This window comes from Ipomoea triloba, chromosome 3, assembly GCF_003576645.1.
Source record: "Ipomoea triloba cultivar NCNSP0323 chromosome 3, ASM357664v1".
In the NCBI taxonomy this organism is placed as follows: domain Eukaryota; kingdom Viridiplantae; phylum Streptophyta; class Magnoliopsida; order Solanales; family Convolvulaceae; genus Ipomoea; species Ipomoea triloba.
The window spans coordinates 16,657,352-16,684,238 of NC_044918.1; the positions used below are offsets into that span (position 1 = coordinate 16,657,352).

General features: G+C 36.0%; 4 protein-coding genes across 4 annotated transcripts; 3 read left to right on the plus strand and 1 right to left on the minus strand.

The window, feature by feature from the left end:
* Nucleotides 1–6,351: 6,351 nt before the first annotated feature.
* On the plus strand, nt 6,352–8,355 carry LOC116013479 (threonine synthase 1, chloroplastic-like). The gene is made up of 2 exons (XM_031253260.1): nt 6,352–8,014; nt 8,116–8,355. The coding sequence occupies exon 1, from the start codon at nt 6,497–6,499 to the stop codon at nt 7,979–7,981; it is 1,485 nt and encodes a 494-aa protein (XP_031109120.1). The 5' UTR covers nt 6,352–6,496; the 3' UTR covers nt 7,982–8,014; nt 8,116–8,355.
* Nucleotides 8,356–8,973: 618 nt separating this feature from the next.
* LOC116012984 (pollen-specific leucine-rich repeat extensin-like protein 2) lies at nt 8,974–10,812 on the minus strand. The gene has a single exon (XM_031252650.1). It carries the CDS (start codon nt 10,810–10,812, stop codon nt 8,974–8,976), a length of 1,839 nt encoding a protein of 612 aa, XP_031108510.1.
* Nucleotides 10,813–20,003: 9,191 nt separating this feature from the next.
* On the plus strand, nt 20,004–22,075 carry LOC116012401 (pre-mRNA cleavage factor Im 25 kDa subunit 1). Its single transcript, XM_031251933.1, has 7 exons — nt 20,004–20,321; nt 20,425–20,470; nt 20,959–21,052; nt 21,150–21,214; nt 21,297–21,383; nt 21,460–21,570; nt 21,794–22,075. Exons 1-7 carry the CDS (start codon nt 20,152–20,154, stop codon nt 21,863–21,865), a joined length of 645 nt encoding a protein of 214 aa, XP_031107793.1. The 5' UTR covers nt 20,004–20,151; the 3' UTR covers nt 21,866–22,075.
* Nucleotides 22,076–23,215: 1,140 nt separating this feature from the next.
* On the plus strand, nt 23,216–26,833 carry LOC116011791 (mitogen-activated protein kinase kinase 2-like). Its single transcript, XM_031251203.1, has 9 exons — nt 23,216–23,354; nt 23,517–23,601; nt 24,361–24,495; nt 24,729–24,953; nt 25,028–25,210; nt 25,379–25,602; nt 26,103–26,148; nt 26,255–26,354; nt 26,540–26,833. Exons 1-8 carry the CDS (start codon nt 23,284–23,286, stop codon nt 26,342–26,344), a joined length of 1,059 nt encoding a protein of 352 aa, XP_031107063.1. The 5' UTR covers nt 23,216–23,283; the 3' UTR covers nt 26,345–26,354; nt 26,540–26,833.
* Nucleotides 26,834–26,887: the final 54 nt, after the last annotated feature.

The following is a 26,887-nucleotide window of genomic DNA, read 5'->3' on the forward strand; positions in this document are numbered from 1 at the left end:
GGGTGATTAAGATGGACACATTGCCCACAAAATACAAGCTAATTATAAATTAGTAATTATAATATTGGCTACTAAATTACCTGCAAATTTTACTGTGGATCACGGTCCACGATGCATGGTAGTATATGCATCTAAATGACGTCGTTTTGATTAATGAAAAGAAAAGACAGAAACAACATCAGTTCTGCGCCGTTAACTTTGTGTGTATAACATATTCAGTTTGATTTTATATGCACTGATATTTCTTTTCAACACAATTACAATTTCTTTTCGATATAACTATATCATTCGACATTATACACTCAAATATGTGAAATTGTTATTCAATTTCCTTTCAACACAACTACAATATCATTTCGATATAACTACAGTTTCATTGGACAATATACACCCAAATATGTGAAACTGTTATTCAATTTCATTTTATATACACTGTAGTTTCCTTTCAACACAACTACAGTTTCATTTTGATATACCTACAGTTTCATGGGGTTGCTCTAAGACTGACCTTAACCCTACAAAGAGACCATTGGCAAGGTGATGTGGCAAGATGACATGAAATAATGTAATATTTATATTTATATTTTCTTTTTATTGCTTAATTGGATTGCAAATTTGCATAACTTGCAATTTTGCAATCCGTACAAAGCTGACGTAGCAGCAGCTGTTGCGGCAACTTTTGTACTTTATTTTTTAATTCTGTTTATTTACTTCTGTACTGCTGTGGCAAATTTTGTTTAAATTTTATTTATTTATTTATTAATATTTTAAAGTGATGTGATATTGGGGTCTACTTTTAAAAATAGATTAGATTTACAATGATGTAATATGAATAGTAAATGATTTGCAAATTGGGTGATGTAAAAGTGGACCCATTTAAAAAAGTGAGAAATTTGTAGGATAAGGATAAAGGGGCATTGAGCCACCGAATTAATAAAAATTGCTATTGATTTGCAAAGTAAGGTAAATTTGTGTATGACCGGAGAGGCAGGCTGCGGGGGCGTGTTGCGTGACCATGAGGGGCGTTGGAACTGTGGTTTTCAATACAAAATTGGTGTTTGTTCTCCTGAGGTGGCCGAGGCTTGGGGGGTTTTACAAGGTCTGCGCATGGCGTCAACAATGGGAATTCGAAAGCTTGTTGTGGAGTGTGACTCAAAGAGTACGGTGCAGTTTCTGCAAAACGATAGCCCGGGGCATGGCAATATTACCAGCATTATTCACCGTTGCCGAACTGAATCTCATGGTTTCGAGGAGATTGTTTTCACTCATGTCTACCGGGAGCAGAACCGGCTTGCTGATTCTCTAGCTAAAAAGGCCATAAGCCAGTTTGCCAATTTTAACCAGTTTATGGAGGTTCCAAATGACCTGAGGATGATTCTTTATGAGGATAAAGTTGGTGCATGTTTCCATAGAAGACTCCCCGTGAGCAGAGGGTGGACTACTTGTAATTCAACCACCGGGTTTATTCCCTCTTTTCTATCAAAAAAAAAAAAGAAGGTAAATTTGTGCAATCATACTAAAGAAGAGAATAAGGGTCAAAGAGGAATTGATTAATCAACTTTTTGTAACTCCAAAATACTAAAATTTAAAAAGTTACTTTGAGTAACTTTTTCAATTAGCTATTTGAGAAAAGAAATAATATTAAACAGATATCAAATAACAGCTAATTTACCAAATACATTTCTACTATCAACTAATGTTATCAACTAGTTATACATTTTAACACAATCAACTAACAGTCATTTACCAAACAGGGCCATTATCAACAATTTGTTAAATAAGTCATTTCGAACCTAATTGAACATTTTTACCGAAGATTTTTAATTACAATACTTTTTTTTTGTTAGGAAACATAATTAGACTAATTGTTCTACTTATAACGTTTATTTGACCCTTCCCCCCCCCCCCCCCCCCCTCTTTTTTTTTTCTTTTTTTTTTTTTTAGTTCTAAGAGAAAATTACTTTTAAGTGATGCCAATGAAGCAACAATATAAGGATCTTAGCGTAAATTGACAACATCGATAGTGAAATTTAGATTTGACCCAGTTCTAAATGGTCCCTAATTTTTCTTATTCGACTTTTTACATAAAACATGCTATCCATTCACTTCTTCAATTTTTGTTGCATATAAGCTCACATCAATTTACACTAACAAAATCTAAAGTCCTGTGTGTTTTTTTGTGTGCATGTTTTCAAAAAAAAAAAAAATGTCCTGTGTGTTTTCATCTACCAAATAATAACAACAAAAAATAGCAACAACTCTTTACATGCCGTCAAAAACAGCTTTATTTATATATGATGCCAAATAAATTAATAAAAGAATAAGGATCAAATTAGTCATTAGATTACACACCAAAATACAATTAAATTATCTAATTAAAAAAAAGGGAAAAAAAAACTACAATTGGCTCATTGAATTAGTCAAATTCATGTAATTTAATCAAAATTGACTTGTTAATTGCTGACGTGGTGATTAACCTTTTAAAAATTTACTATGTATTTTTTATTAATTTAAAATATTATAGAATTAAAAATCTGAAACCCGCCCAATCCCCTTTGGTACTACTTTTTCTTCGGCACAGAGATGAAGGGGCCGGATGGGTTTGGGTAGGTATAGGTTTAAGCCCGTGTGTATATTACGCATGTGTTGTGTGCAATATAGGGACATGCTTAATATGCACAAATCATAATGCCTAATATGCATACATGCGTTTTTATTCTTACCAATTAATTTCATCTATAGATATATTTTTTAATGGATGAAATTGATTCTCATAGACTCGTGAGGAGGTTGGTTCTCATATGATCTCGAATATATATTTATATATATAATTTTTGTTAAATATAGGCGGGCTCGGCCAAATTAATCTTACAGACGTCTAAAATTGAAACTACCCTTACCTAAGTAAGGTTATCTTTATCCCTGTAATACTCTTTCACTTTCAAAAATACTACTTGAACTAAAAAAACGAACATATTTCAAACTTTTACTCCCACTAACGGGGCATTTGGCTGGAGAGAGGGAATTAAAGGAAAAAGAATTGCAATTTCATGAGAGATGAATAATGTGAAAATAAAGTGAGGATTTAAATTCCAATGCTAGTTTGTAAGAATATAATTATTACGAATTTCAGTCTACATAAGAATTAAAAGGGAAAAATAGTATAAAGTCCAAAATTACAATACTTATTATTATTAACGTCCATATACCATCGACTATTACATAGAAAAATGGAAATTCTGCGTTTGAAAATTTAGCCAAATATGTTATACCTATACGCTATACCTATATAGAATACAAATTTTGTTGTTGAAAACACCTAAAACAAATTCTAATTTTGCTTTTGAAAATTTATGTAACATGCTGTAAATCAACACTATAATTGAATTGAAAGCAATTAAATAGATAAGAGAGTTTTGAGAAAACATATTTGATTAATGTTGGCCTACTGATTGGCGTTCTGTGTTGAGATGGAAGAATAAGACACATTATGATTGAGAGGAAGATGTCATACATCAATTTTAGGTTTAAAAAAGAGAGGTAATTTTGTTTCAATTTATTTGTTTTCTTCCTAAAAATCATGTAATTGAAATATCAAGGGATGCATGAAATCATAATTAAAACGAGGAAATTACAATTCTGTAAAATTGCAATTTTGTTCAACCTTCGAGTTATGTGAGAATGAAACTGTCAGTAAATCCTGATATATATGTATGTGTATGTGTATGTAAATCACTGTGAACTCTAGTCTATGATATAATAATTTTAGGATGTCGATAGACTATTTCGTATAATTTTAGGGACAATTTCAACTTAAGAGACTGTGTAGACTTGCCCAACAAATAAAATCTATTTTAACGGCTGTGCGGGATCCTTATCTTGCAATTTGTACTGAATGTTTTGCGCAATACGGATAGGTGGCTGTACTTGGATCTGGACAAGACCTTCTTGCGCTTCCTTCTACTCTTATTTTTTACATCCTCGTCATAGGTCGGGACAAATAAGATTTCACGAAACGCTGTTGTACCGCACGTGTTTGATTTGGTGACCACGTGTCCTCTCAAGTCTCATCCACTCCACTTGATGCATATTAATCATTGTTTATCAAATGTTTGTTCCACGTTTTTTACTTCTTTAATTTAGTATTACATTTTTTATAGTATTTTTTTTTTTATAAAACAAAACCAATCAAAGTCATTAATCCATAGCCAAAACCTTGTAGTCCAGTGGCATCAAACCCTTCCCTTTATAGGGAGGTGGTGGGTTTGAGTCTCAGTGGAGACAATACTGACTCTTGTGCTTCAATGGGTTGAGAAAGTAGTTATGAACAGATACTGCATTGTAATAGAGTTAGTCTCCACTTTAGAGATAGGTTTGTTTTTGGTCTTAATCAAAATAGGTCAAGGGCGCGTCGGAACGATCGGTAGCTGCGAGTACAATCTCCTTACTGCTTTTGAAAAAAAAGAGAAGGGGTCGATTTAGGCTCCTTCCCTTCCACTGCGTAGCCGCGCTAGCAGGTACTACAAGCCCTCTGTCCCACGCATCTAACCAGCTCGCGTGGTTCACCGGTTCCACCGAAAACTCTCATTTGTTGAAGCGGAGCATAGTGCGCTTTAGGCGCCGAGCGAGAAACGTCTCTTCTTTCGTTTCGGTTTATTCACTGATCTGAAACTTAGCGCTTTCTTAGGCAGTATATGAACAACACAATTCACAAATATTCTAACAAAAGAACGTAGACGCCATCTCTCAAGGAAGCATACTTTTTTTTATACATTATAGAAAAATTTCAATCTCTATATTATATGATTTTGTACAACTTAATTTTTTTATATCTTAATTTATGCAATTTAATTCATGTATTATTAAAAGCAATATAATTAAAAACAATCATTAATACCGTAAAATGATAATATTTTCAATAAAATTAGAAAGTTTGGTTCAATAGAATAGTATTAACATTAGGGTTGATAGTAACAAAAAGTTTACTAACAACATTTTTAAAATTTTATTTATAATTAATATTGAGGGTATTCTCAAAAAAAAAAATTAATATTGAGGACAAAAAAATTATTATGCATGAATGAAGTTTATTGCGGGTTAAATAGTCTGTATTGATTCTCTAGGTATATACCATATATATGCCTTTAAATATTTTAAAATGGTATTATAAAAATGGCAAATCATTCTAGTCCATATACACACCAAACACACACTTCCACTAAAATAGTATAGTTTTTAATATTCCAAAAAGAAAATAAAATAAAAGAAAAGGACGGTACTATGATACGGAGCACTTGTTTTCCGTTTTAGTTAGAGCATCCTTATCAATGGAGATCATTCACGGTATTTTAGGAGTTATTGTAAGTGTGATTAGTAAAGAGAAAATGGGGATAGATAAAAAAACAAAACAAAACAAAATTGATTTAAAAAAAAAATAAATAAATAAATCACTCTGTCAGGCGCGCCGCAAGCGCGTGCACTGCACGTGCCCGCTAGGCGCCTGCTGTGCGCGAAACGCGCACAGCAGAGAGCTAAATAAAAAAAAAAAAGTTACTATTCCAATATGTGGGTCTTTGCAGAAGCATCCAATTTTTCTCTCACCTCACCAATTACTGTACTATGATCCCCTCATTATCCATTGATGAGGGTGCTCTTAGTGTCATTTAAGTTTCTAAAATGTGAAAACCTTGTAGTTTAGTGGCACACAATTGCACTCTCATATAAAAGAGGTGGGTTTGAACCTCAATAGATGCGATATTGACTTTTTCAAATAATTAAAATACCGACCTCCATGTGAGTTAAGAGTCTTTCTTTGATTTTTTTGAATACTATTGACGCTATCACAAGGTAGTATATGTTCTCTACCATCACTGAGTTTAATTTTAAAATACCGACCTCCGTGTGGGGTACACTGGGGTAGAGCCACGTCATTTGAGTGTAAGGTGCTTGTCGTGTTTATTTGATTAATATTGAATAAAACTACAATTTATCAAATTAACTGAACTAAATTATATTTTGATTACTAACTACTAATCTATATAGTGTGATGATACATCTATTACCATTTTAAATGAGAGATCATATCATCAAACCCCAATAATGGGCATGGTTCATTTTTGAGCTAAAAATGATTCAAAAAGTGTAGAATAGCCACTCGAAACAAAATTATTTTATTTTATATATAATATGTTTTATAAAATTTATAATATTTTTCTATACATATAATATATTTTATTTATTTAGTATTAATTTAGTGAATATCATTATATCAAGATATTTTTCTGATTTGTTCAATAATTAATTTTTTGCAAAAGCAATAAAGCAATTTTAAAATTCTCAAGCATTTTTCATGAGGCAAATAGGCTCATAGCATTTATAGCTCCGCTCTCCCTGTAATTGCATTTATATTCTTTCAGTTACAGAGTCGCCGGAGAAACCAATAAACCGTTTCTCTCATCTTTCCGATCTTCAAATTCTTCTGTATATAACCGCAGCCATGGCGTCATGTTACAGTTACCAATCCTCCGCCCTCCTCCGCCGCCACCGGGGCATACGATGCGCCACCGCCTCACCAACAGTGAGCGGCAACAACCACCACTCCGCTCTACCGCCGCCGCCGACCACTGTCAACTTCTCCGCCAAGTACGCGCCGTTCTCCTCCGTCTCCACCGGCGTACCCGCCGCCGAGTCTTACTCGCTCGACGACGTCGTTTATCGGTGCAGCTCCGGTGGATTGCTTGATGTGCAGCATGACGTGGCGGCGTTGAAGCAGTTCGACGGCGAGTACTGGAAAAATCTGTTCGATTCTCGGGTCGGTAAAACGGCCTGGCCGTACGGGTCGGGTGTGTGGTCCAAAAAGGAGTGGGTGTTGCCGGAAATCGCGGACGAAGATATTGTGAGCGCGTTTGAAGGGAATTCGAATCTTTTCTGGGCCGAGAGATTCGGGAAGAGACACGTCAGCATGAGCGATTTATGGGTGAAGCATTGCGGGATTAGCCACACGGGGAGTTTCAAGGATTTGGGGATGACGGTTCTGGTGAGCCAGGTGAACCGGATAATGAAGAAAAAACCGGGCGGTTTAGTCGGAGTCGGCTGCGCGTCAACCGGCGACACCTCAGCGGCTCTGTCGGCTTACTGCGCCGCCGCGAATATCCCTTCCATAGTCTTCCTCCCAGCCGACAAGATCTCCATGGCGCAGCTCGTCCAGCCGATAGCCAACGGCGCGTTCGTGCTCAGCATCGACACGGACTTTGACGGCTGCATGAAATTAATCCGTCAAGTAACGGCGGAGATGCCGATATATTTAGCAAATTCCCTAAATAGCCTCCGTTTAGAAGGGCAAAAAACGGCCGCCATAGAAATTCTCCAACAGTTCGACTGGGAGGTCCCGGACTGGGTAATAGTCCCCGGCGGCAACTTAGGGAACATTTACGCCTTCTATAAAGGCTTCAAAATGTGCCAAGAAATGGGATTAGTGGACCGAATCCCCCGGCTAGTATGCGCGCAGGCGGCGAACGCGAATCCGCTCTATCTCTACTACAAATCCGGCTGGTCGGAATTCTCGCCGGTGACGGCCGCCACCACGTTCGCCTCCGCTATCCAAATCGGCGACCCGGTGTCCATAGACAGGGCAGTCTTCGCGCTCAAAAACTCCGGCGGGATCGTGGAGGAGGCGACGGAGGAGGAGCTTATGGACGCCATGGCCATGGCGGATTCCACCGGGATGTTCACGTGTCCCCACACGGGCGTGGCGCTTACCGCCCTGATGAAGCTCCGGGAGAGAGGCGTGATCGGGGCCCACGACAGAACGGTGGTGGTCAGCACCGCTCACGGGCTCAAATTCACGCAGTCCAAGATCGAGTATCATTCCCGGAACATCCCCGGCATGGACTGCCGGTTTGCTAACCCGCCGGTGAACGTCAAGGCGGATTTCGGGTCCGTCATGGATGTGCTGATCAAGTATCTGAACAAGAATCAATGAAGATGAACAGTCAGAACAATTAACGTTGTCGTGGTATGCTTGTGGTTCGGTTTGATTGTGATTTCATTTTCGTAATGGAAGATAAGGTTCCTGTGGCAGATATATGAGAATTAAATCTATTTTTTTGCTGTCAGGATTCTCGTTGTTCCCTGGGAAAAACATTTCGTACAACTTGCGTCCATGAAAAGGAAAGCGACCATTAAAACTATCACCTTTATTAGTGTAGAGTCTATTAGTCAATATATATTCATAAATTTGTAATTTCATACTTTTCTAAATTATAAATGTATTTTTTGAATGACCAAGAAAAATTGAAGACTATGCAAGAAATAAATGATGTTCTTATGTAATAAGAAGATTTACGCTTTTGTTAATCTATTGTGTAAGTAAAACCATCAAAACTGTTACCTTATAAAAAAAAAAAGTTACTTAACTTATAAGAGAAAGTGAAAAATTGTAATATTTATGAAAATATGCAATACTTATAAAATATCTATTGATCTTACAATTTACAAATGAGAATCCATAAGATAGATTTATGTGAAGTAAAAGAACTTGTGGTCTAGTGGTATCTGATTGCATCTCATATGGGAGGGATGAGTTTGAGTTTTAGTGGAGGCGAACCAAACAATGCATCAAAATTTGAAGGGTGACTGAAATAACTATTTCTTATACATACAATAATATGAAAAACACAAATTTCTCGTAATATAATCCCTTTCTACAATGCATTAAAAAAAAATCCCTTCTACAATTTTGTAATATAATTAAACAATAGAATATTATTTATAATCCATTTTTAAAATCTATTTCATACCTTCTGAAATCATATTAATATTGTCTCTATAATATCGAGTTTAGTCATGTGCTTTTTCTTGTATATGGTAGTCGTTAAAAAAAATAAAAAATAAAAAGCTAAACATATTGGGCCTGAAATGGGAAGCGGTCCAACTGAGAGATGAAATTGGACCTATTCATATTGGGCCTTGGCATCAGCCCAGATTTCCTTTTGCTCGCAATGAATTGTTGTGCTCCATGCGCCATTCATCTCGGAGCCTAGCAATGAAACTCTCCGCTTTTACGTTAACATCCGGGCTCGGGCAAACGGACGGGCCGATTATGTCCTCGCCGTCGATTTGCTCCGATTTCACTGACATCACGTCGACGTCTTCCAGCTCAGGCGAGCTGCACCGGGACTCCCCGTGGTTGCTAAGAATTCGAACGAAATCTCCGCGCGGCACGAAGCTCATTTCCGGCATTCCGAACGGCAGCGGGGGAGGCGGCACTGGAATTAACGGGGATTGCGAACCGCTATTCAAATTATCGTCGTAGTAACTGCGCGGAGTTTTTGTAGGCAGTGGTGGCTTTCTAGCTGTCACTGGCCGCCGAGGCGGCGGCGTTGATGGAGATTGAGTTGGCGTTTGGTGATGATATGATGGCGGCGACGGATTAGAGGCATAGCTTGGGGATTTGAATCGCCTGCTTATGTTTCCAGCTTTCAAAAAGCTATTGACTATTGAGGAACGTGGCGGGAGAGGAGGAGGAGGCGGTGGGGGATCCGATGAGGATTGATGATTGAATCGCTTACTTTTGCCGCCTGATTTGAACAAATTGTTCAAAATTGATTTTGGCGGAGGCGGCGGCGGAGGAGGAGGTGGTGGTGCATTGGATGAAACAGAGTGTACGCGCTTGCTTTTGCTGCTCTTTTTGAACAGATTGTGGAAAACCTTAGACGGCGGAGGCGGCGGCGGAGGCGGAGGCGGAGGAGGTGGAGGTGGCGTTTGCGGTGAATGTGGAAATGACGGAGAGTGTTCAGAGGCAGGGGCAGACTCGTAAATGTTTCTAGTTTTTGTTCTCTGTTTCCTCTTTCTCTGATTGTAAAAAGAAGCTATGGCCGTTGCTATTTCATTCTTCGCGCCGCTCTTTTTCCGCTGAAGTTTTGGCGGCTTTTCCTCCTCGGGGATATGTTCTCTCACCGCCGGCGGTGCTGGTGGAGGTGGCGGCGGAGGCGGAGGTGGTGGAGGAGGAGGAGGCCTGTTTTCAACAATTACAGGATTTACAGCCGCAGTTTCATTACTTTGCATATTCAAAACTCCCTTCCTTGAAACACTGTTTAACGATCTTCTCCGTTTCAGCTTCTTCTGCGACGGCGGAGGAGGTGGTGGAGGATTCGAGGAAGAACGAAGTTTAACCGTATCCACGGGAATCACCTTAACCTTAACCTCATCCTCCTTCCTCTCCACCTCACTCCACCGCGGACGGTGGCGATCATACTCCGCCGCCGCCGCCGCCGTTGATCGATAGAAATTGAGTTCAAAATCATCATAAAAACGGAAACGGTTGTCCTCAGTTTCCGGTGCCGGCACCTGCCTCAGATCCGGATACGAGCTACTGCTCCTCCGTAACCGGCTAATTCCAGTCTCCGGCACCGCAATCGGCGCCTTCGGATCAGAATACTCAAAACCCGACACTTCTCTGAACCCTAGCCCGGAAGCATTTCCCCTCCCCTCCTCCCCTCGCACATCATCATCTTCATTACGGGAAGCCGAAACGTCGTCGTTCTTACGTGCAAAAACACCGCAAAGAATGGCGAAAACTACAAGCAACACATTAATCGAATCCCAGCTCTTCTTCACGGCGTTAGGTCTGAGCAACTGGGAAGCGTGCGAGAGAAAGGGAGGAAGCAGAAAGAAGACGACGAGCAATGTCAGAATGGGGACGAGCAAGATGAGAACCACGGGATTGAAGATCGGAGACGGTGGTTGACGGCGGAAGACGGTGGGGGACTGTGTCCAAAAAGTTGGGGAGTCTGAGTCTCCGTCTGCTTCCATGGAGTTTAATGGTGGGCTTTTGGCTTTTGCGTTCGAGGCCAGGCGTGGCGTTGGCGTCCTTAAAAGCTTTTGGCTATGGAGCGTGGCCTCGATGATGATGGTTCATGACAGAGAATTGTGAGTTTTTAATTAATTGAAAATGACATATTATTATTTATTATAATTTGGTACGCATTTGAAAATAGACCTTTTTTCTATCTTGATTAGCTCATTTTCACCTTTTTAAAATGCCATAAACTTGATTTTGTATAGATATGCAAATATATGACCAATTACACAAGTATATAAATTGTACATAGTAGTTTTTAAAAGATCCTCAATAGTTGTGATTTTGGATGAGTTTTTGCAGGTCTTATTAGGAAAGTGAATATGATAAGAAAGAGGGAAAAAAAAAAAAAAGCAAATTTAACCAAAAAAAAAAAAAGATTTTACGTGCCAAGGGGCGCGTGCAGTGAGTGCGCAAGTTGCGCTGAATGTGCGAGTGTTGCGCAGCTTCTTCTCCATGCAATTCCCATATTTCAAACAAAAAATCATTCCTCCTGCAAACAACTCATTTATTCTCTCTCTCCTCACCCTCCCTCATCTACATATGCATTATTTCCTCAAAAACTACACCAATATGCATTGATGGGATGCTCTTAGCACCCGTGTTACCAATAGTTGGCATAATATGTTATTAATGTATTATGTAGAATACCTTACATCAATATTTTATATTTTAAATTATAGTCAGATTAATCAGATTGTTAACTTGCCAAAGACCTTGTAGCCTAGTGACACCCGGTGTGGCGGTGTCCTGATTTACACTCTCACATGAATGATGAGAGTGGGTTCGAGCCACAATGGAGTCAACTGTTGACTCTAATTGCAAGGGAAGGAGGCATGCGGAAAATAAGGGACATCCTAAGACATTCATTTCAAAGCAACTAACAGGACAGAGGTAACGCCAACTCGCCAAGTGTAACGACAGAGAACCGCTTTCATTAAATTTCAATTATTTAGTTGCATGTGTTCGATGTAAATATGCAATAATTACGCTTCATAATTCATTTTAACATCATCACGAAACATCAGCCTTTATATTGCTGCTACCCTTTACTATATATAGTTCTCGATTCGTAAAAGTTAAATTTAGTAAAGAAGGTTGAAAATTATTTGTTTTGCAAATGAGATATTGAAAATAAGGAGAGATTATAATGTAGTTTAATGGTTTTGTTATTTTAAAAAATAAAATTACATTTAAAAAAAAAAAGTCAAATGGTATAGTATACTATAACAATAAACAAACACTAAGAATTAAAACGACAAATGAAATAATCGAGAACAAAAAAAATACAACTTTAATCCTAAAAATGTTACACAAGAGCTATAACCTATCTTTTTTCAGTTACACAATCACGTAAAGAATCAATAGACGTATAGAACCCCTGTGAATGGAAGTTGTCAATCATGAAATACCAAAGCATTGCCAAAAGACCGAAAAGAAAAATGATTTGGAAAAAAAGGAGAAATTTTGCATAAAGCCTTAATAAAAAGAGGATATACCATGATGCTAGTTTCATGAAAAGTCTCGATTATTGTTATTATTTTTCAAGTTATTATTTTTCAAGATGATGAGGGAAACTTACATTCATTATTTGAGAGTGTGCAAGGGATAAATTTCGTTCTTGCGTAATAGTTTATAAATCACATATAAGAAATAAATTACACATAAAACATCATGCACAATAGACTTGACCAATAGAAATAGACAAAAATGAAACTTGTAACTTTTATGTATTAAAATTACCATCTCGCCCTTTCGGGGCAATGTACATGTACCAATAATTTTTGCGTGTAGCAAGGGATATAAAAGCAAAAACAAGGTCCCATGATAATATGCGAGACCTGACCTACAGTACCACTTTACAAAATCAATGCATGTACTACTGTCTATGTATTATTACCCTTCTTCATTCTCATTAATATTGTTTTGTTGCACATACTTTATGTGACTCACTTTAATTAATTACGTCTTTTTAAAAAAATTATTATATACGAAGTATATTGTTTCGTTTTAATATGGTAATGATTGTATGTGTTGTGAAAGGTTTTATATGGAGTTGAAAAATTGTTAAGACTTTAAATTGATATGATCAGGATTCAACAAATAATTGTATGTATATTGAGAATTATCAATAATCTTAAAAATTAATTTATTTTAATTATATGGTAAAAACCTCAAGGTCTTGTCTTAGTGACAATAGTTTTGTGATCAGAACTCTTGGTCACACATTTGAGTCTGTTTAAGTATAAATAATAGATTTTACGAGAGATTTTCATTTGTTTTAAAAGAATACTCCGTACAATATAAAATATGATAGTAATTTAACTTAACTTTTGATGGGGTTATAGAGTAACTTTACTGATCCAATAATAACACTATCGTACATCATACTTTCTGGTCATATAGGTCAAGAAATCAGGTAAGGATGTAGAACGAAATTAGTAAAAGAGGTCACATCCTTACCACTCAATCAGCTATAGTATAAGCGACGACTACTACCACATGATACGATTGACCAAAGTGTTGAATCAAAAGGTTGATCACAATTGTTTGGCAAAAAGAAATCCAATTCAAGTCAGAAAAAGGAGTACACCAAGATTAGAAATCAAATCCCAAACAAACTAGGAATAACACCAATACTGTTTTGGTTCTGATTAGTTGGCTATTTAAAGGACCTCTCACCATTACACCATTCATGAATTCCCTAGCTAATATTGTGAAGCATAAGAGAGTTTGAGAGGATTCTAAATTCCCCTAAAAAGTAGTACATGTGTTTAGGTTACAATAGATTAGATAGGAGAAGATCAATCTATTGTGTAATTTCTGGTCCCAAAACTATGTACTTTGAATATTAAGCTTTTAGTGGATTTAGGCAAATTCTCAAGACTGAGAAGTGCCTCGCAGAATAGGGTTTTTCCCAAACTGCGTTATCAAGTCTCTTGTGTTACAACTATTGTTTTAACATCTCTGTGTGCTGCGCATTACATTTTTCACAAAGCATCCAATTGCGACTTGCCATGTCAAATCTATTGGCTAATCATCAATGTGTTGCTCCGAATTCCCACTCATTAATATAAATATGAGACTCCATCAACTTGTAACGGATTACAATTTCATTGCATGTGTACTATTATCGACCAAAGACAGAGCCTTCAATTCCAAACTCTCGATTGAGACTACTTAAGTCACAATGGTTATACTTAACTATTCAACAATATAAATTACATACTTTCCTACTCAATAGTACGTCTCGGTCTACTATAAAATTTACATAGTTTATTGTGATACATGTACATTTGATCCCAATTATGTTATCAACTTAAAAATCGTCAAAATTCAAATATAACCACCGCTAATGTTTGACAAAATTAACTATGAATATCTTGTCAACATATATTACGGAGTATATTGCATTATAATAATAAAAATACTTGATGAATATCTTATCAACATTATTATATTCGGATTATAATAATAAAACTACTTGAATTGTAGTGTACTTTGTAATGCCCTATTGATATAATTAAATTTAGCTAAATACAGAAGAAAATATAGCTAGCTGTTGTATTTAATTGCCCATAATATATGCAACGAACCAAGATGGAGTTGAAGCCGAAGTGTCTTCCAAGTTTTCTCCTACACCTAGGGTGGACCCCATTCTCTCACCTCATATTTCATTTCCCAATTATAACTATACCTGATATATTGGGGCAATCCAACCAAATTAATTGAATAATTAATTTTGTAACTATAACATTTCAAGTTTAACCTTCATGAGAATTGTTTATTAATTTTTTTTTTAGTTTGAGTAAATCACATATGAAAAATATAGTCAAGTTTAATTTTGTCATAAATGCCTAAGGTTTGCCGGAGTTTGACCGGAGGTGCGCCGTAGGGTCACCGAAAACCTAATTGACATGCAATCACAAGCCACCAACAGGTCAGTGGGTTTAATTGCTCCAAAATAAAATGTTTGTGGATTTAATTACAACTTTCAAAAGTTCAAGGGCGTACTTGACTCCTTAGCAAAAGTTTGAGGATGCATTTGACCATTTTCCCAAAAAAATGTAATAAAAATTATGATCTTTTTATTTACTTTTTTGGTAACAAAAAAATACGTAATTACTATTTGAAGATATATATAAAAAAATTATATTTCTAATAATAACTCACAAATTACATAAAAGATAAATTACACTAAAAAGACGTGTTAGACCAACCAAAATTATTATCTACACCGTACTTTTTACAGCATGTGTTGTAGGTCATTTGTATTCTAAAATTAAAAATTGGTGCATAAAATGAGAGTAATATCTTTCAAAAAAAAAAAAAAAAAAAGGAGAGTAATATTTTCCCTAGTGTCCCGGAGGACACGTTCCGTACGGAAAAAGACATCCAACCAAAAACAAAGGAGGAGATATCATATGATGTTCTTCCACCAGTACATGTTTTCCTCTACCATTTTCTTCCTTTTTTAAGGCCATAGTGCATGCATCATTCTGCATTTTCTGCTTTATTTTATTGGTGAACTGTACTTGTAACTCTCCTCTCTAACCAAACACTACTGTCCAAATTAACAGAATTTTTTTTTTTAAATTTTGGATCCAGCCACAATCTTTCTCAACCAATCAATTCAGATCACACGTCAAGAATAATCTTGTTCATACCGAGTTGTACACTACTGTCTCATTTTCTTACATATAGATGTGTGGATGAGATGTACACGAGTTTCCATTCTCCTGTTTAACTAAATATCGTGTGAACAAATATATATATAATGAGTCTCGTCTCATCTTCTTACCCATAGGGTAGATGAGATGCACCCAATCTCTTACAATTTAGCTAGAGATCTTATTTGATGTCAACATAATCAATTTCGATATAAGATTCTAATTAACTGATCAAATAAATATGTGGTTAGAGAAATAAATCTTTCTTTGCACATATGAAGTGGGAACTGAGAAATACCCCAGAAGAACACCTCACCAGCCTGTTACAGCCATGCACTCCAAATCCTTATTTTATTTTATTTTAATTATTTTCCTATAGAATNGGGGGGGGGGGGGGGGGGGGTAGGTAAGTATACAATCATTGGTTTGAAAAATAGTATGGAATTATGTATGTAAATATATAGATATTTCTTTGTTGTCTGCTCATTCCTTAAAGCTATCATGTAATTGTTTACCAAGTCATCAACTTTAAATTTAAAATCATGACAACCAACCAATCAAGAAACAATTGAAGTAAGCTTATTGCAGAAATTCATGAGAAGCAATGGTGGTGCCTTGACCCATAAATTCATGAAAATTAAACAATTGATCTATTGAATTTTTCTCATCAATAAAATAATTGTTGCTGATTTTTGGTACCTAGAAATTTAGGTGATGCGAAATATCACTCATTTTGTTTTGTTTTTCTATTGCTCTAAAACCATTATATTTGGTCACATGGACAACCGAGGTTGATTTTTAGTTTTTTTTTTTTGGAGAATAAGTTCTCATATATATGACACACTTAAGTGAGAACGGGTGCCTGATGATAAAATTGATGATGAGAACCCACCTTAGTTATCTTTGTGAGGAATTCTAGATAAGTATCATACATTTGAACCGAATTTTTTATGGTTAAAGAATCTCTTTCTATTCCGCATCAATCGAACCACTTTTTCTTTAAATATGGGACATCTAAGTCATACAAGCTAGTAATTAAAGAGATCTATTCATTGATATAGGAAGATCAACGGCTTTGACGCAATTATTTTAAACTTTGAGTATACCTCGCAATACTAGCTATCAAGTGCATTCTATAATATGCACAAGTGAAATCATTTTGAGTGCACTTTACATATCACCGAATGCACATGCCTGTAGTTTTGTCAGTAAATATTTTTAGAGGTTGATCTCTTATTATTATTTTTTGGGTGACAAGAGAAATTCACAGTCATTGTCCAAGGGTATACACAGGATAAATCATGTATTGTGACCCTAGCCAACAAAGGACCACAATCAAGAAGGCAGATCTTGAGCGCACTTATACGTGTAAGAAAATTAAATGTACTTTGTAATGTTGCGAATTGAAGTGTAAGTTCACAATTGAACACAAGTTTTTACCTGCCCACCCCCACCCACACACATCAAAGAAGCTCTTGGTGAAGTTTTGTTTTGTTAGTAGTCATATGGTGTAGAGTTTGAATTCCATCGACCACTAAAAAAAGAGGTATGAATTTAGCCTTGTTTTATGGACTTATAGGTCAACTGAGATATATGACACATCCTACAATTTACTTTTTTCACCAATATAATCTCCCCATCAAGAGGCGTAAGACTCTTAATTTGAGATTCAAACTATTATACATATCTCAAAGAAAATCAAATTAAACTTACATTATTGGTTAATAAACGTAAGAACACAAAATAAAACAGCCAATATTGGGGAGCAAACAATGCATGCTATTGTCCACTTTCATTCCTAGCTTGTCCGCGTTAGTCTACGCGGCTAGATAGCTTCTTCACGGTGTACTCAACCAGCATTTCAAATACGTTTTCGTACGTGTTGTGTATAACTCAAAATAAAATTAACTTAATCTTTCTTTTTTTTTCAATAACCCAATATAAAATTGGTTAATTTGTAAATAAATTACAAATATATATATATATATATATATATATATATATATATATGTGTGTGTGTGTGTGTGTGTGTTATTAAAATATACTCTTTATGAGAAAGGTTATAATATTTAAGTATAAGGGTCAAATAAACTTTTAAACTATTGACACAAGTGTAGTTAGGCCTAGGAATTTAAAAAGTTCACACAAATTTAGAAAAAATACCATGAACTCATATCAAATTAAAGGTGATTGAAATACCACATCATTGTATATATTCTGGTGACTTGGATGTTTAATAATAATAACAATAACAAGATAATTATTGTTATATAAAACATTAAAATATTTAAATAATAATAATAATTATTATATATGAAACGAACTATAACAATTTTACATTTCTTGTTGTGGCATTTAGTCTAACAAATAGTACATGATTAGATAACATTGTCCCAAACAATCAAAGTTTTATGGCATCAAAATTCAAAACCTATGTTTGTAAGTAGCACACTATAAACATGACACAAATATGATTGAACAAACATTTCTCTCTTTCTTAGCTTAATCAATCATTAATTAATTTGTTAGAGTTGTTGCCATGACAGACAATTTACTAATAATGCATGTTTTGTATTGTTGTTACACCGCCATGCACTTATTTATTTTGTTTGCATTGTTGACTTTATTTGTTTTGGGATTCCTAAAACAAAGGCAGACTAGTCATAGGAATTGAAAAAGACAACACAATATAATTATAATGGAGCAAACGAATCATTAGATTGCCGACGACCATGTATGTATATATAATGAAGAACATACATTTAATTTGATATTTTCTTTGTAACAATATATATAATGTATATATGTAAGAGTGGTGCACATTATCTGCTACATCACACGAACCCATCATATGGACGTGGGTATTTATATATATAAAATTAGATCCCTTGTGCCGTATGCTTGTATTAAATAGACTAAAGTTGATGGGATGGTTGAGAAGACACTTCACATGTCTTTTATATGATCGAATGAGCACGATATCTTGATATGGGAGGTCGGGACAAGCACTATCGAGGGTTGTACAAGGTTGGAATTTGTCGTGTACACGGTGGACTCACATTAATTAGGAACGAGAGCATGATGATATTCAAATTGAAAAATATTATTATTAAAATATGGTATAATTTATTATTAAATTATACCATAAAATTTTAAGGCGTGTCTAGTCTACTTTATAATATATTTAAAAATCTTACATTACTTAAAATAGAGGTGACAAAACTATACACTTTTAAGTTTAGGCCAAAATGAGCTTAGCCATGATTGCCCGTGACTCAGTCAGCCTTAGTAGGGAATCAAGACATACTAGTCCTAAATAAGGTGGTTCGGTTTTGGGTCTAGACTATGCATAAGAAATGACTTCCTAGTTTGTGGTAGAATAATGAAATTTTTGGGATAAAATAATGTATTTTGTGAGTTAAAATAATTAATAATGTATTTTTATGTGTTTTTGAGTAAATTATTAAATTATACTATAGACCCGGGTTCACCTTGCAAGATAGATCCAGATCCATATTCATAATTTTAGAACTTTATACTCACAATTTTAAATCTCAGTATATAAAATTACTTTACTCAATATTCACAAATTAAATTCTATATTCACAATTTTGTTATATAGATTAAAAAATTGTGTTATACTATTAAATATAGAGTTCTTAAATTGTGAACATAGAATTATGAAATTATGAATATAGAGTTCAAAAATTGTGAACATAAAATTCGGCAAATTATACCGTGCATCGTGGTGCACATTATTGTAAACGACGTCATTTTGAGCATTGTAAACTAACCGTCCCTTTTTTTGGAAATCACGTTTTCCGTTTCGGCCGGTCTGTGTATTTATGTTAATATTCTGTGTATTTCAGGTAATCATTCTGTGTATTCCAGGCAATCATTCTGTGTATTCCAAGCAATCATTCTGTGTATTCTAGGCAACCGTTTTGTGTATTCATGTTATTAACACAGGTTGTGATGTGTTTGTGCATTCGAATATTAGGAGGATGAGTTGTGTATTTTGTGTCAATATTCTGTGTATTCTAGGCAAACATCCTATGTATTCTAGGCAAACGTTATGTGTATTCTAGATAATGATTATGTGTATTATAGATAATGAATTTCCTGGAGTCATTCGCGTCCGCGTCCACTAATATCGAAACGACGTCGTTTTGGACCAGGGTGCACATTGCTATGTGCACCGTGGTCCACAATATAACGATTGATAAAATTCTACAATTATGAACCCAGAGTTCTAAAATTGTGAACATGGATCTAGATCCACCTTGCAAGGTGGACCTGGGTCCATGACATAACAACAGTTGTTTTTGGACCGTGCTTTATGCTGTACCAGGGAGGAGGATCGCAGCCCAAAATATCCCTTCTGGCCCAAGAAGCCCAAAATACATGTCGACAAAATTTGTGCCACCTCATCACCTCCTACTCTAGAACTCTCTGCCATTTCAGCTTCGTCCTCTCTCCTACTGCCACATCTTCCTCTTCCTTCACTCTGCTCCTCTTTCTTCCCCTCTTCTACCTTCCACAATCTTCTCCCGCACTCCATCTCCTTTCAATACTCTCTCTCTCTCTCTCTCTCTCTCTCTATCCACTCTTGTAACTCTCATAATGAATGATCGGCCTTCTTTACCGGCGGAGGGAACCGCCGCGCACACCGACGGAGCTCACCGTAACACACTGGATATTTACCCTTTGAACTGTTACTTCTTTGGATCCAAAGACGCTGTTACCTTCAAGGATGAAACGTTAGCTGATCGCGTTGGCCGTATGAAATTAAAGTATAACACACACTCCGTTTCTGTATCTCTGGATGAATGAGTTCTATGCCTTTTAGGTTTCCATTGATGAATTCTCTGTTTGTTTTTTTTTTTTTAATTTCAGCTACGATACGTATGGACTGAGGACCTGTGTGCAGGCAGTTCTATTGGTTAGTACTCTTTCGTTTTGGTCTGCATTGTTCCTTGCTACTGTAAATTTATGTATGGCTTCATCTTTGAGTTTAATTAGTTTTAGAGTTAATTCCGAATTTAGTCAACTATGAACTATGTACTTATTTTAAAATATCTTGTTTATGTGTATGTGTATTATTTGTTAATGTGTCATCAGCTATATAATTTTATGCATTATGAATATGAATTATGTGCATTGAGAAGTCAAATTCGGTATATTGGACTAGAGTCCATAGTGTATTGTACTATGGATCCTTGTCCACGATATAACGATTGGGGCTCAACTAACACTCGATAGTATAGACCAATGAATTTATAAAGGCAGTGGGTTTATGATGTCTATCCAGTTCTTAATGTGAAGGAAAATAATTCTTGATGGAGAAAAAAGAAGATGAAACTTAATCCTCAATCCAAGTAGTACTTGTTTTTCACTTTAACAAGTGGCAAGATACCCTTTTGGTTACAGGTTGAACTGTTCAAACATCCCCATCTTTTGTTGTTACAAGTGAGGAACTCTATATATAAGCTTCCAGGTGGTCGTGTAAGGCCTGGTGAATCAGGTGCCATTGTATCCTTTTTGAAGTACAACTTTCTCATTTCAGGGTCATGATTAGCAAAGTGCCATGGAACTGAGACATGAATTTTTTTTTCCCGTAGATATTGACTGCCTCAAGCGCAAGCTTACAAGCAAACTATCTATGGATGGACACGGCAGCTGGGAGGTATGGGAACTTTGGTTCATCCATCAAGTTTTGTTGATTATTGGGGGTCGCTTAAATGCTTTGAATATATTCTAATTTGAAGGTAGTAGAATGCATTGGAATGTGGTGGAAGCCTGATTTTGAAACATTGGTTTATCCATATTTGCCACCAAACATAGAAAGACCCAAGGTTGGTTATAATAAACTTCTGCATTTTGAAATTTCACTCTCTGATGTAATTTAGAGAGAGTTGTTTTGTTTTGTAGGAATGCACGAAACTTTTTCTTGTGAGGTTGCCTGCAAGCTGCAAGTTCATTGTACCCAAAAACTTCAACCTACTCGCGATTCCATTATGTCAAGTACATGAAAACCGCAAGGTATTGTAGTTGGTAAATTTTTGTGGACTTTTCACTTTTGTTTAGGTAATGCAATTAGATTTTCTTTCTGGGAAAAAAACCATTGGATTTGAGATGCTATTTGGTAGCTGATGCCCCTATGGCAGCCTCTTTTGACTCAATTCACAAATTTTGGTATTTTTGATCCTTTATTCAGGTCCTCTAATTTACGCTAATCCATACAATGACTCTTTTACCTTTGTAGACCTATGGACCAATAATATCTGGAGTTCCACAGCTTCTGTCAAAATTCTCTATCAATGTAGTTGAACCGTAAAGGAAAAATGACATTTTTAGTCCCTCAATGTAGATTTATTCCGAAATTCTAAAGTTTTCTGGTACAGATGACATTCCCCTTCCATCTCCATGTATATAACTGGTCATCTTGCAGAGGGAATTGTAAATTGTAATGCATTTGATAATTTCAATATTATGTACTTATGTATGATTGAAATCTATGCAATTTCAATGTGTTTCTTACGTTCAATTGATTTTGCTGGGGAGTATCATGTATAATATTCGAGTTTTATACGGGGTAAGTTTCATTCTTGTATAATAACTTGTAAATTACACAAAAGAAATAAACTATACTGGCTCGATTGAAATAAAAATTATATAATTATTTGATCTTTAATAAGATAAGATTGCATTTCGATCTAAATTAATTTCTTGTATTACTACATTCAAACTCAAGACTTTTAACTAGAAAAAAAAAAAGCTCACATCATCTCATATCCACCTTATAAATCATAATCCTTACATTATTTCACTACATTACTTCCACCAAATATAAATATTTGATTTCCAAAGTCAGAAAGTCAACCGAACCATTTCTTTCCACCTCTCTTCTATTGTTAAATTTGCAAATGACCCATTGAGATAGTGACTCAACGACTAAAAGATAGTAGGTCAAGAATTTATATATATATATAAATAAAATGTATTTTTTTTTCTTTTCTAAACACACATTATAACCACAGTTAATTTATCTTTTAAGAAAATTTTATTTTTAAGAATAATTTATTTATCCCTTCGTGGTTTATTTTCAGGAGCCTGATTTTATTTATAATAAATGTATAGTCCGACTATTAGTTCATATTTATTTTCAGGAGCCTGATTTTATTTATAATAAATGTATAGACCGACTATTAGTTTATATTTTTAATTGAGACGAAACACTTTTTATTTTTTATTTTTTTATAATCAACACATTTTTCTAATTTAAAATCAAAACAGATTCATGCAACTTACCAGCTGCCCCACTGCTGGGTTATACCAAAGATACTTGTCCCAAATTATACTAAAATACTGATTAATTTCTTCCCAATAAAAGTTAAATCCTTAACCCCAAGACCCCACTGTCATGGTCTGAGATTTTGGAGGACGTATATTATCGTAACTAAGTTAAACCGAGGCTAGACATTTGAACAAAGAGTCCTTCACTTCGAGAGGTTGCTCCCATATTATCATTTGTGAGACTCTATCTATGGTCTTTCTTTTCAAACTTGATTCATGTGATCAACTGAGCTGCACATGGCGAAAAAATATTAATTAATTGATTATATGCATGGGTGTATACATACGTACGGATAGTAGGAAAAATCAACTCATTGCTTCATTAGTTTGCAAAGACTTGTGAAAAGACTGCGTTTAGTGGAAATCCCATTCCCAAGCTCAGTTTGGATTAGAATTACAATGAAGAAAGGAGATTTTGCCCCTAAGCTCACGCTCTCTGTCCCTGCAAGAGATGAAGTTTCCAATTTCCTGTACTTTTCTTCTTCCATGTTTCTTCAATTCGTCTTTATCTTTCTGTATATACACCTGCACATACGTATATGCAAATAGATATACTCCGTACGTACATCACAATGTATTTAATGATGTATGTTTTTTGGAGGAATTATTGGGATTTTTGGTGGTGTGTGTAGGACTGAATCCGGGACGTTTAAGGATGGGAATCTGCTGGTGAACAAGAAAGGGATTCGGATTATCTCAGAAAACCAAGCTGAATCTGTATGGCTCTACTGAAATTTCACCTCCAGGGTTTCTTTTTCCTCCATGCCCCTTTCACTAAAATGCTCTAACTTTCTTGAATGAGTTTTTTTTCTCCAATTTTGGTCCCTCACTATGATACCCTCCCAAATTAGTTTTTGGTCCCTCACTATGATACCCTCCCAAATTAGTTCCTGACTATCAAGATTTTCAAGTTTAGTGCATGACTATTTAATTCTTCCACATGTGGTCCCGGGTTCAATTTTCCGGCCAACCTAAGCCGGGGAGAAAAGCACAAAACAACTTTTTGGTAACTTATTTTTTACTTGACTGGTCTTGTTTTTAACTTTTCGGCTTAGATTGGCCGACGGATTGAACGAGGGGTCAAATGTGGAAGAAATTGAATAGTCATGCACTCACGCACCAAAATTGAAAATCTTGGTAGTTAGAACCTAATTTGGGAGGAGTATTATAGTCGAAGGACCAAAAGTGGAAAAACTCTTCTTGAATTGCCTGGGAGAAATGGGAATTGAATGGTTTAAATGTAGTTAGGGACTAGGGTGATGGTGTTTCTTGATTTTCTTACTTTTTTGTGTTTATCTGGGATTTCCATTGACATCTGAATCAGTAGGCTACAGTCATCATACATTCATGCATGCCCTTTTCTTTTATGTATCATTATTATACTTGTTATGTATGCTGCTGTTGTGGCTTTGATCAAGCATGGAGAATGGCAATCTTTGTTTATGATTCTTGAATATGCAAATCCTTTTTGTTCAGTCTTCAGCTATACAGCCATCAGATAACCAGCTATGCTTAACAGACTTCGAATCGATTAAAGTCATTGGAAAGGGAAATAGTGGGATTGTGTGGCTCGTTCAACATAAGTGGACGCAACAACTTTTTGCTCTCAAGGTATTTTATACCTTCATATGCATTGTGAATTGTAAAAACTACTCGGAATCTTCTAAGGAAAAAAAAAAGCGATGATGAATTGTGCAAGAAAGAATAAGGAAATGGTTTGGCATGCTTGAGATAGTGTAATCTAAACGGGAAACTTTGATAGTTTTATTAATGCATAGGTTCACTTCATTTGTTTTCTTATTGCTCGATTGTGAGCAGCAATTTGATGCACTACTCGTGTTTAGGTTATTCAAATGAACATCGAGGAGCCAAGTCGCAAGCATCTTGCACAGGAATTGAGGATTAATCACTCATCACAGTGTCCTTATGTGGTCATATGTTACCAAGCATTTTTTGATAATGGCTCCATCTCCATGATCTTGGAGTACATGGACGGTGGATCTCTCGGGGATTTCTTGAAAATAGTCAAAAAAATTCCAGAACCATATATTGCTGCTATCTGCAAGCAGGTATAAACTGTTTTTGAACTTTGATCCATAGAATTGAGTTCTCATACTATTGAAGTTTTGCCTTCGTCATTCAGGTACTCAAGGGCTTGTGGTATCTTCATCACGAAAAGCATATCATCCACCGTGACTTGAAGCTTCCAAATTTGCTTATAAATCACAGAGGCGATGTCAAGATTACCGACTTTGGTGTCAGTGTAATACTCGAGAGCACATCTGGAGCAGCTAGTACCTTTATTGGCACCTACAATTATATGTCTGTGAGTACGTTATGCATATATAGACTGAGGATACTATATGTGAATGACAAAAATGTACTACGTTGTTGCCATTCACGAGACTGTGGGATATGCTTTGCTTAATTCCTTTACATATTATGCTGCACTTTGTGATTTCCTGCGTCTGTCTACACGTCTTATTTGATGTAGCCTGAGAGAATTTCGGGAAAGAGTCATGGATTTAGAAGTGACATCTGGAGCCTGGGTTTAGTTCTTCTCGAGTGTGCAACGGGTGATTTTCCATATTCCCCGCCCCAGGGAGAGGAAGGATGGACCAATGTTTTTGAGCTTATGGAAACCATAGTGACTCAACCAGAGCCGTATGCAAATCCAGATCTGTTTTCTCCACAGTTCTGCTCATTTATTGCTAAGTGGTAGGTACTAAACTTTTAATTCGCTTTCACCATAGATGCAGTCACTGATAAGTGGTGAAAAACAGTGGAAGAGACCTTTTGCAGTACCTATAAGTTCATGCTTAAAAGTAATGGCTATGGTGTACTACAGTCACACCTACTCATGCCTGCAGAATGTATTACTTGCGGGGCAACCCCAGCCTCAGACTGTTGACTTGGTAACCACAAGGTTACAAGTTCGACCCCAAACGGGATCAGTCTATTAGTTTTCTTGGTTTGAGTCGGTCAACTATGGACAACTTACGCTACTTTACCTCCTTGTGGTCCACTGCCAGCTAGGATCACAAGGCGGAGTTTATCTAGTGCACACCCTCAAGTAATGTTTGTGGGTTTCTCTCTGTCATTCAAAAAGAAAGAAAAAAAAAGAATGTATTACTTGTGGTTTTATTGTACCTGGAATTTTATACTTCGGTTTTTGTTCTTTGTTATGGACATTCTTGAATATAGTTAACTACTTTCAGTGTGCAGAAGGACCCCAATAAGAGACTGTCAGCATATGAACTAATGGTAATTGTCAAATATATGCTACTTTGCCTCTCAAAACTCAAAAGGTTCAAATTATGTGCTATTCATCTTAATGTATTGTGACTCGATGCAATTCTATGATGTACAGAGACACCCTTTCATCAACATGTACGACGACCTGGATATTGATCTCGCATCCTACTTTACCGCTATAGGACCTCCATTTGCAACGCTATGAGCTATAATTGGTACGCTGTTCTTCAACCCGTTCTTGTTGCTCTTATTGTTCATAGATTCAATTGCCCGTTTTGGCGTTTTGTTTAAACACATCAAACTCAAGGACATTTCTGCAGAATGTGTTGGTAAAGCATTACTCTTTGAGCTATTTCTGCAGATTATGTTGGGTTTCTTAAGAGACTTGTTTCATCTACAGGCTTTCTGCATACATTCACAAGGAGTGATGTGCAATTACACCAATACCCCCATGGATATTGCTTGAAACTGCTACTTCAGAAGCCTTGTTCAGTCATTTCAGAGTCTCCTCCATCCAATCAGCCATGGCCTCCCCAGCTATAACCCATCCACCATTATACATTATAGATAGATACAGGAAAGTATTTTTCCATTTTGCACAATGAACAGACACTAAGATTAAAACAACAAATGACTCTGTAGTTGTACTATGTAGACAATCAGAGTTGGAATATAGTTTTTCTTGTTGCCAGCATGACACTATGATCATTCATATTTGTTCTCATATTCACAGTAAAGAGAGAAGCAA

What these genes read in the sequence shown, in the direction of transcription:
- LOC116013479 (XM_031253260.1), top strand. Translation starts at nt 6,497, where the DNA reads ATGGCGTCATGTTACAGTTACCAATCCTCCGCCCTCCTCCGCCGCCAC.
- LOC116012984 (XM_031252650.1), bottom strand. Translation starts at nt 10,812, where the DNA reads ATGGAAGCAGACGGAGACTCAGACTCCCCAACTTTTTGGACACAGTCC.
- LOC116012401 (XM_031251933.1), top strand. Translation starts at nt 20,152, where the DNA reads ATGAATGATCGGCCTTCTTTACCGGCGGAGGGAACCGCCGCGCACACC. An exon ending in GTTGGCCGTATGAAATTAAA is followed by an intron (nt 20,322 to 20,424) that starts GTATAACACACA and finishes TTTTAATTTCAG; the next exon opens with CTACGATACGTATGGACTGA. An exon ending in TGTAAGGCCTGGTGAATCAG is followed by an intron (nt 21,053 to 21,149) that starts GTGCCATTGTAT and finishes TTTTTCCCGTAG; the next exon opens with ATATTGACTGCCTCAAGCGC.
- LOC116011791 (XM_031251203.1), top strand. Translation starts at nt 23,284, where the DNA reads ATGAAGAAAGGAGATTTTGCCCCTAAGCTCACGCTCTCTGTCCCTGCA. An exon ending in GATGAAGTTTCCAATTTCCT is followed by an intron (nt 23,355 to 23,516) that starts GTACTTTTCTTC and finishes TGGTGTGTGTAG; the next exon opens with GACTGAATCCGGGACGTTTA. An exon ending in TGCTCATTTATTGCTAAGTG is followed by an intron (nt 25,603 to 26,102) that starts GTAGGTACTAAA and finishes AACTACTTTCAG; the next exon opens with TGTGCAGAAGGACCCCAATA.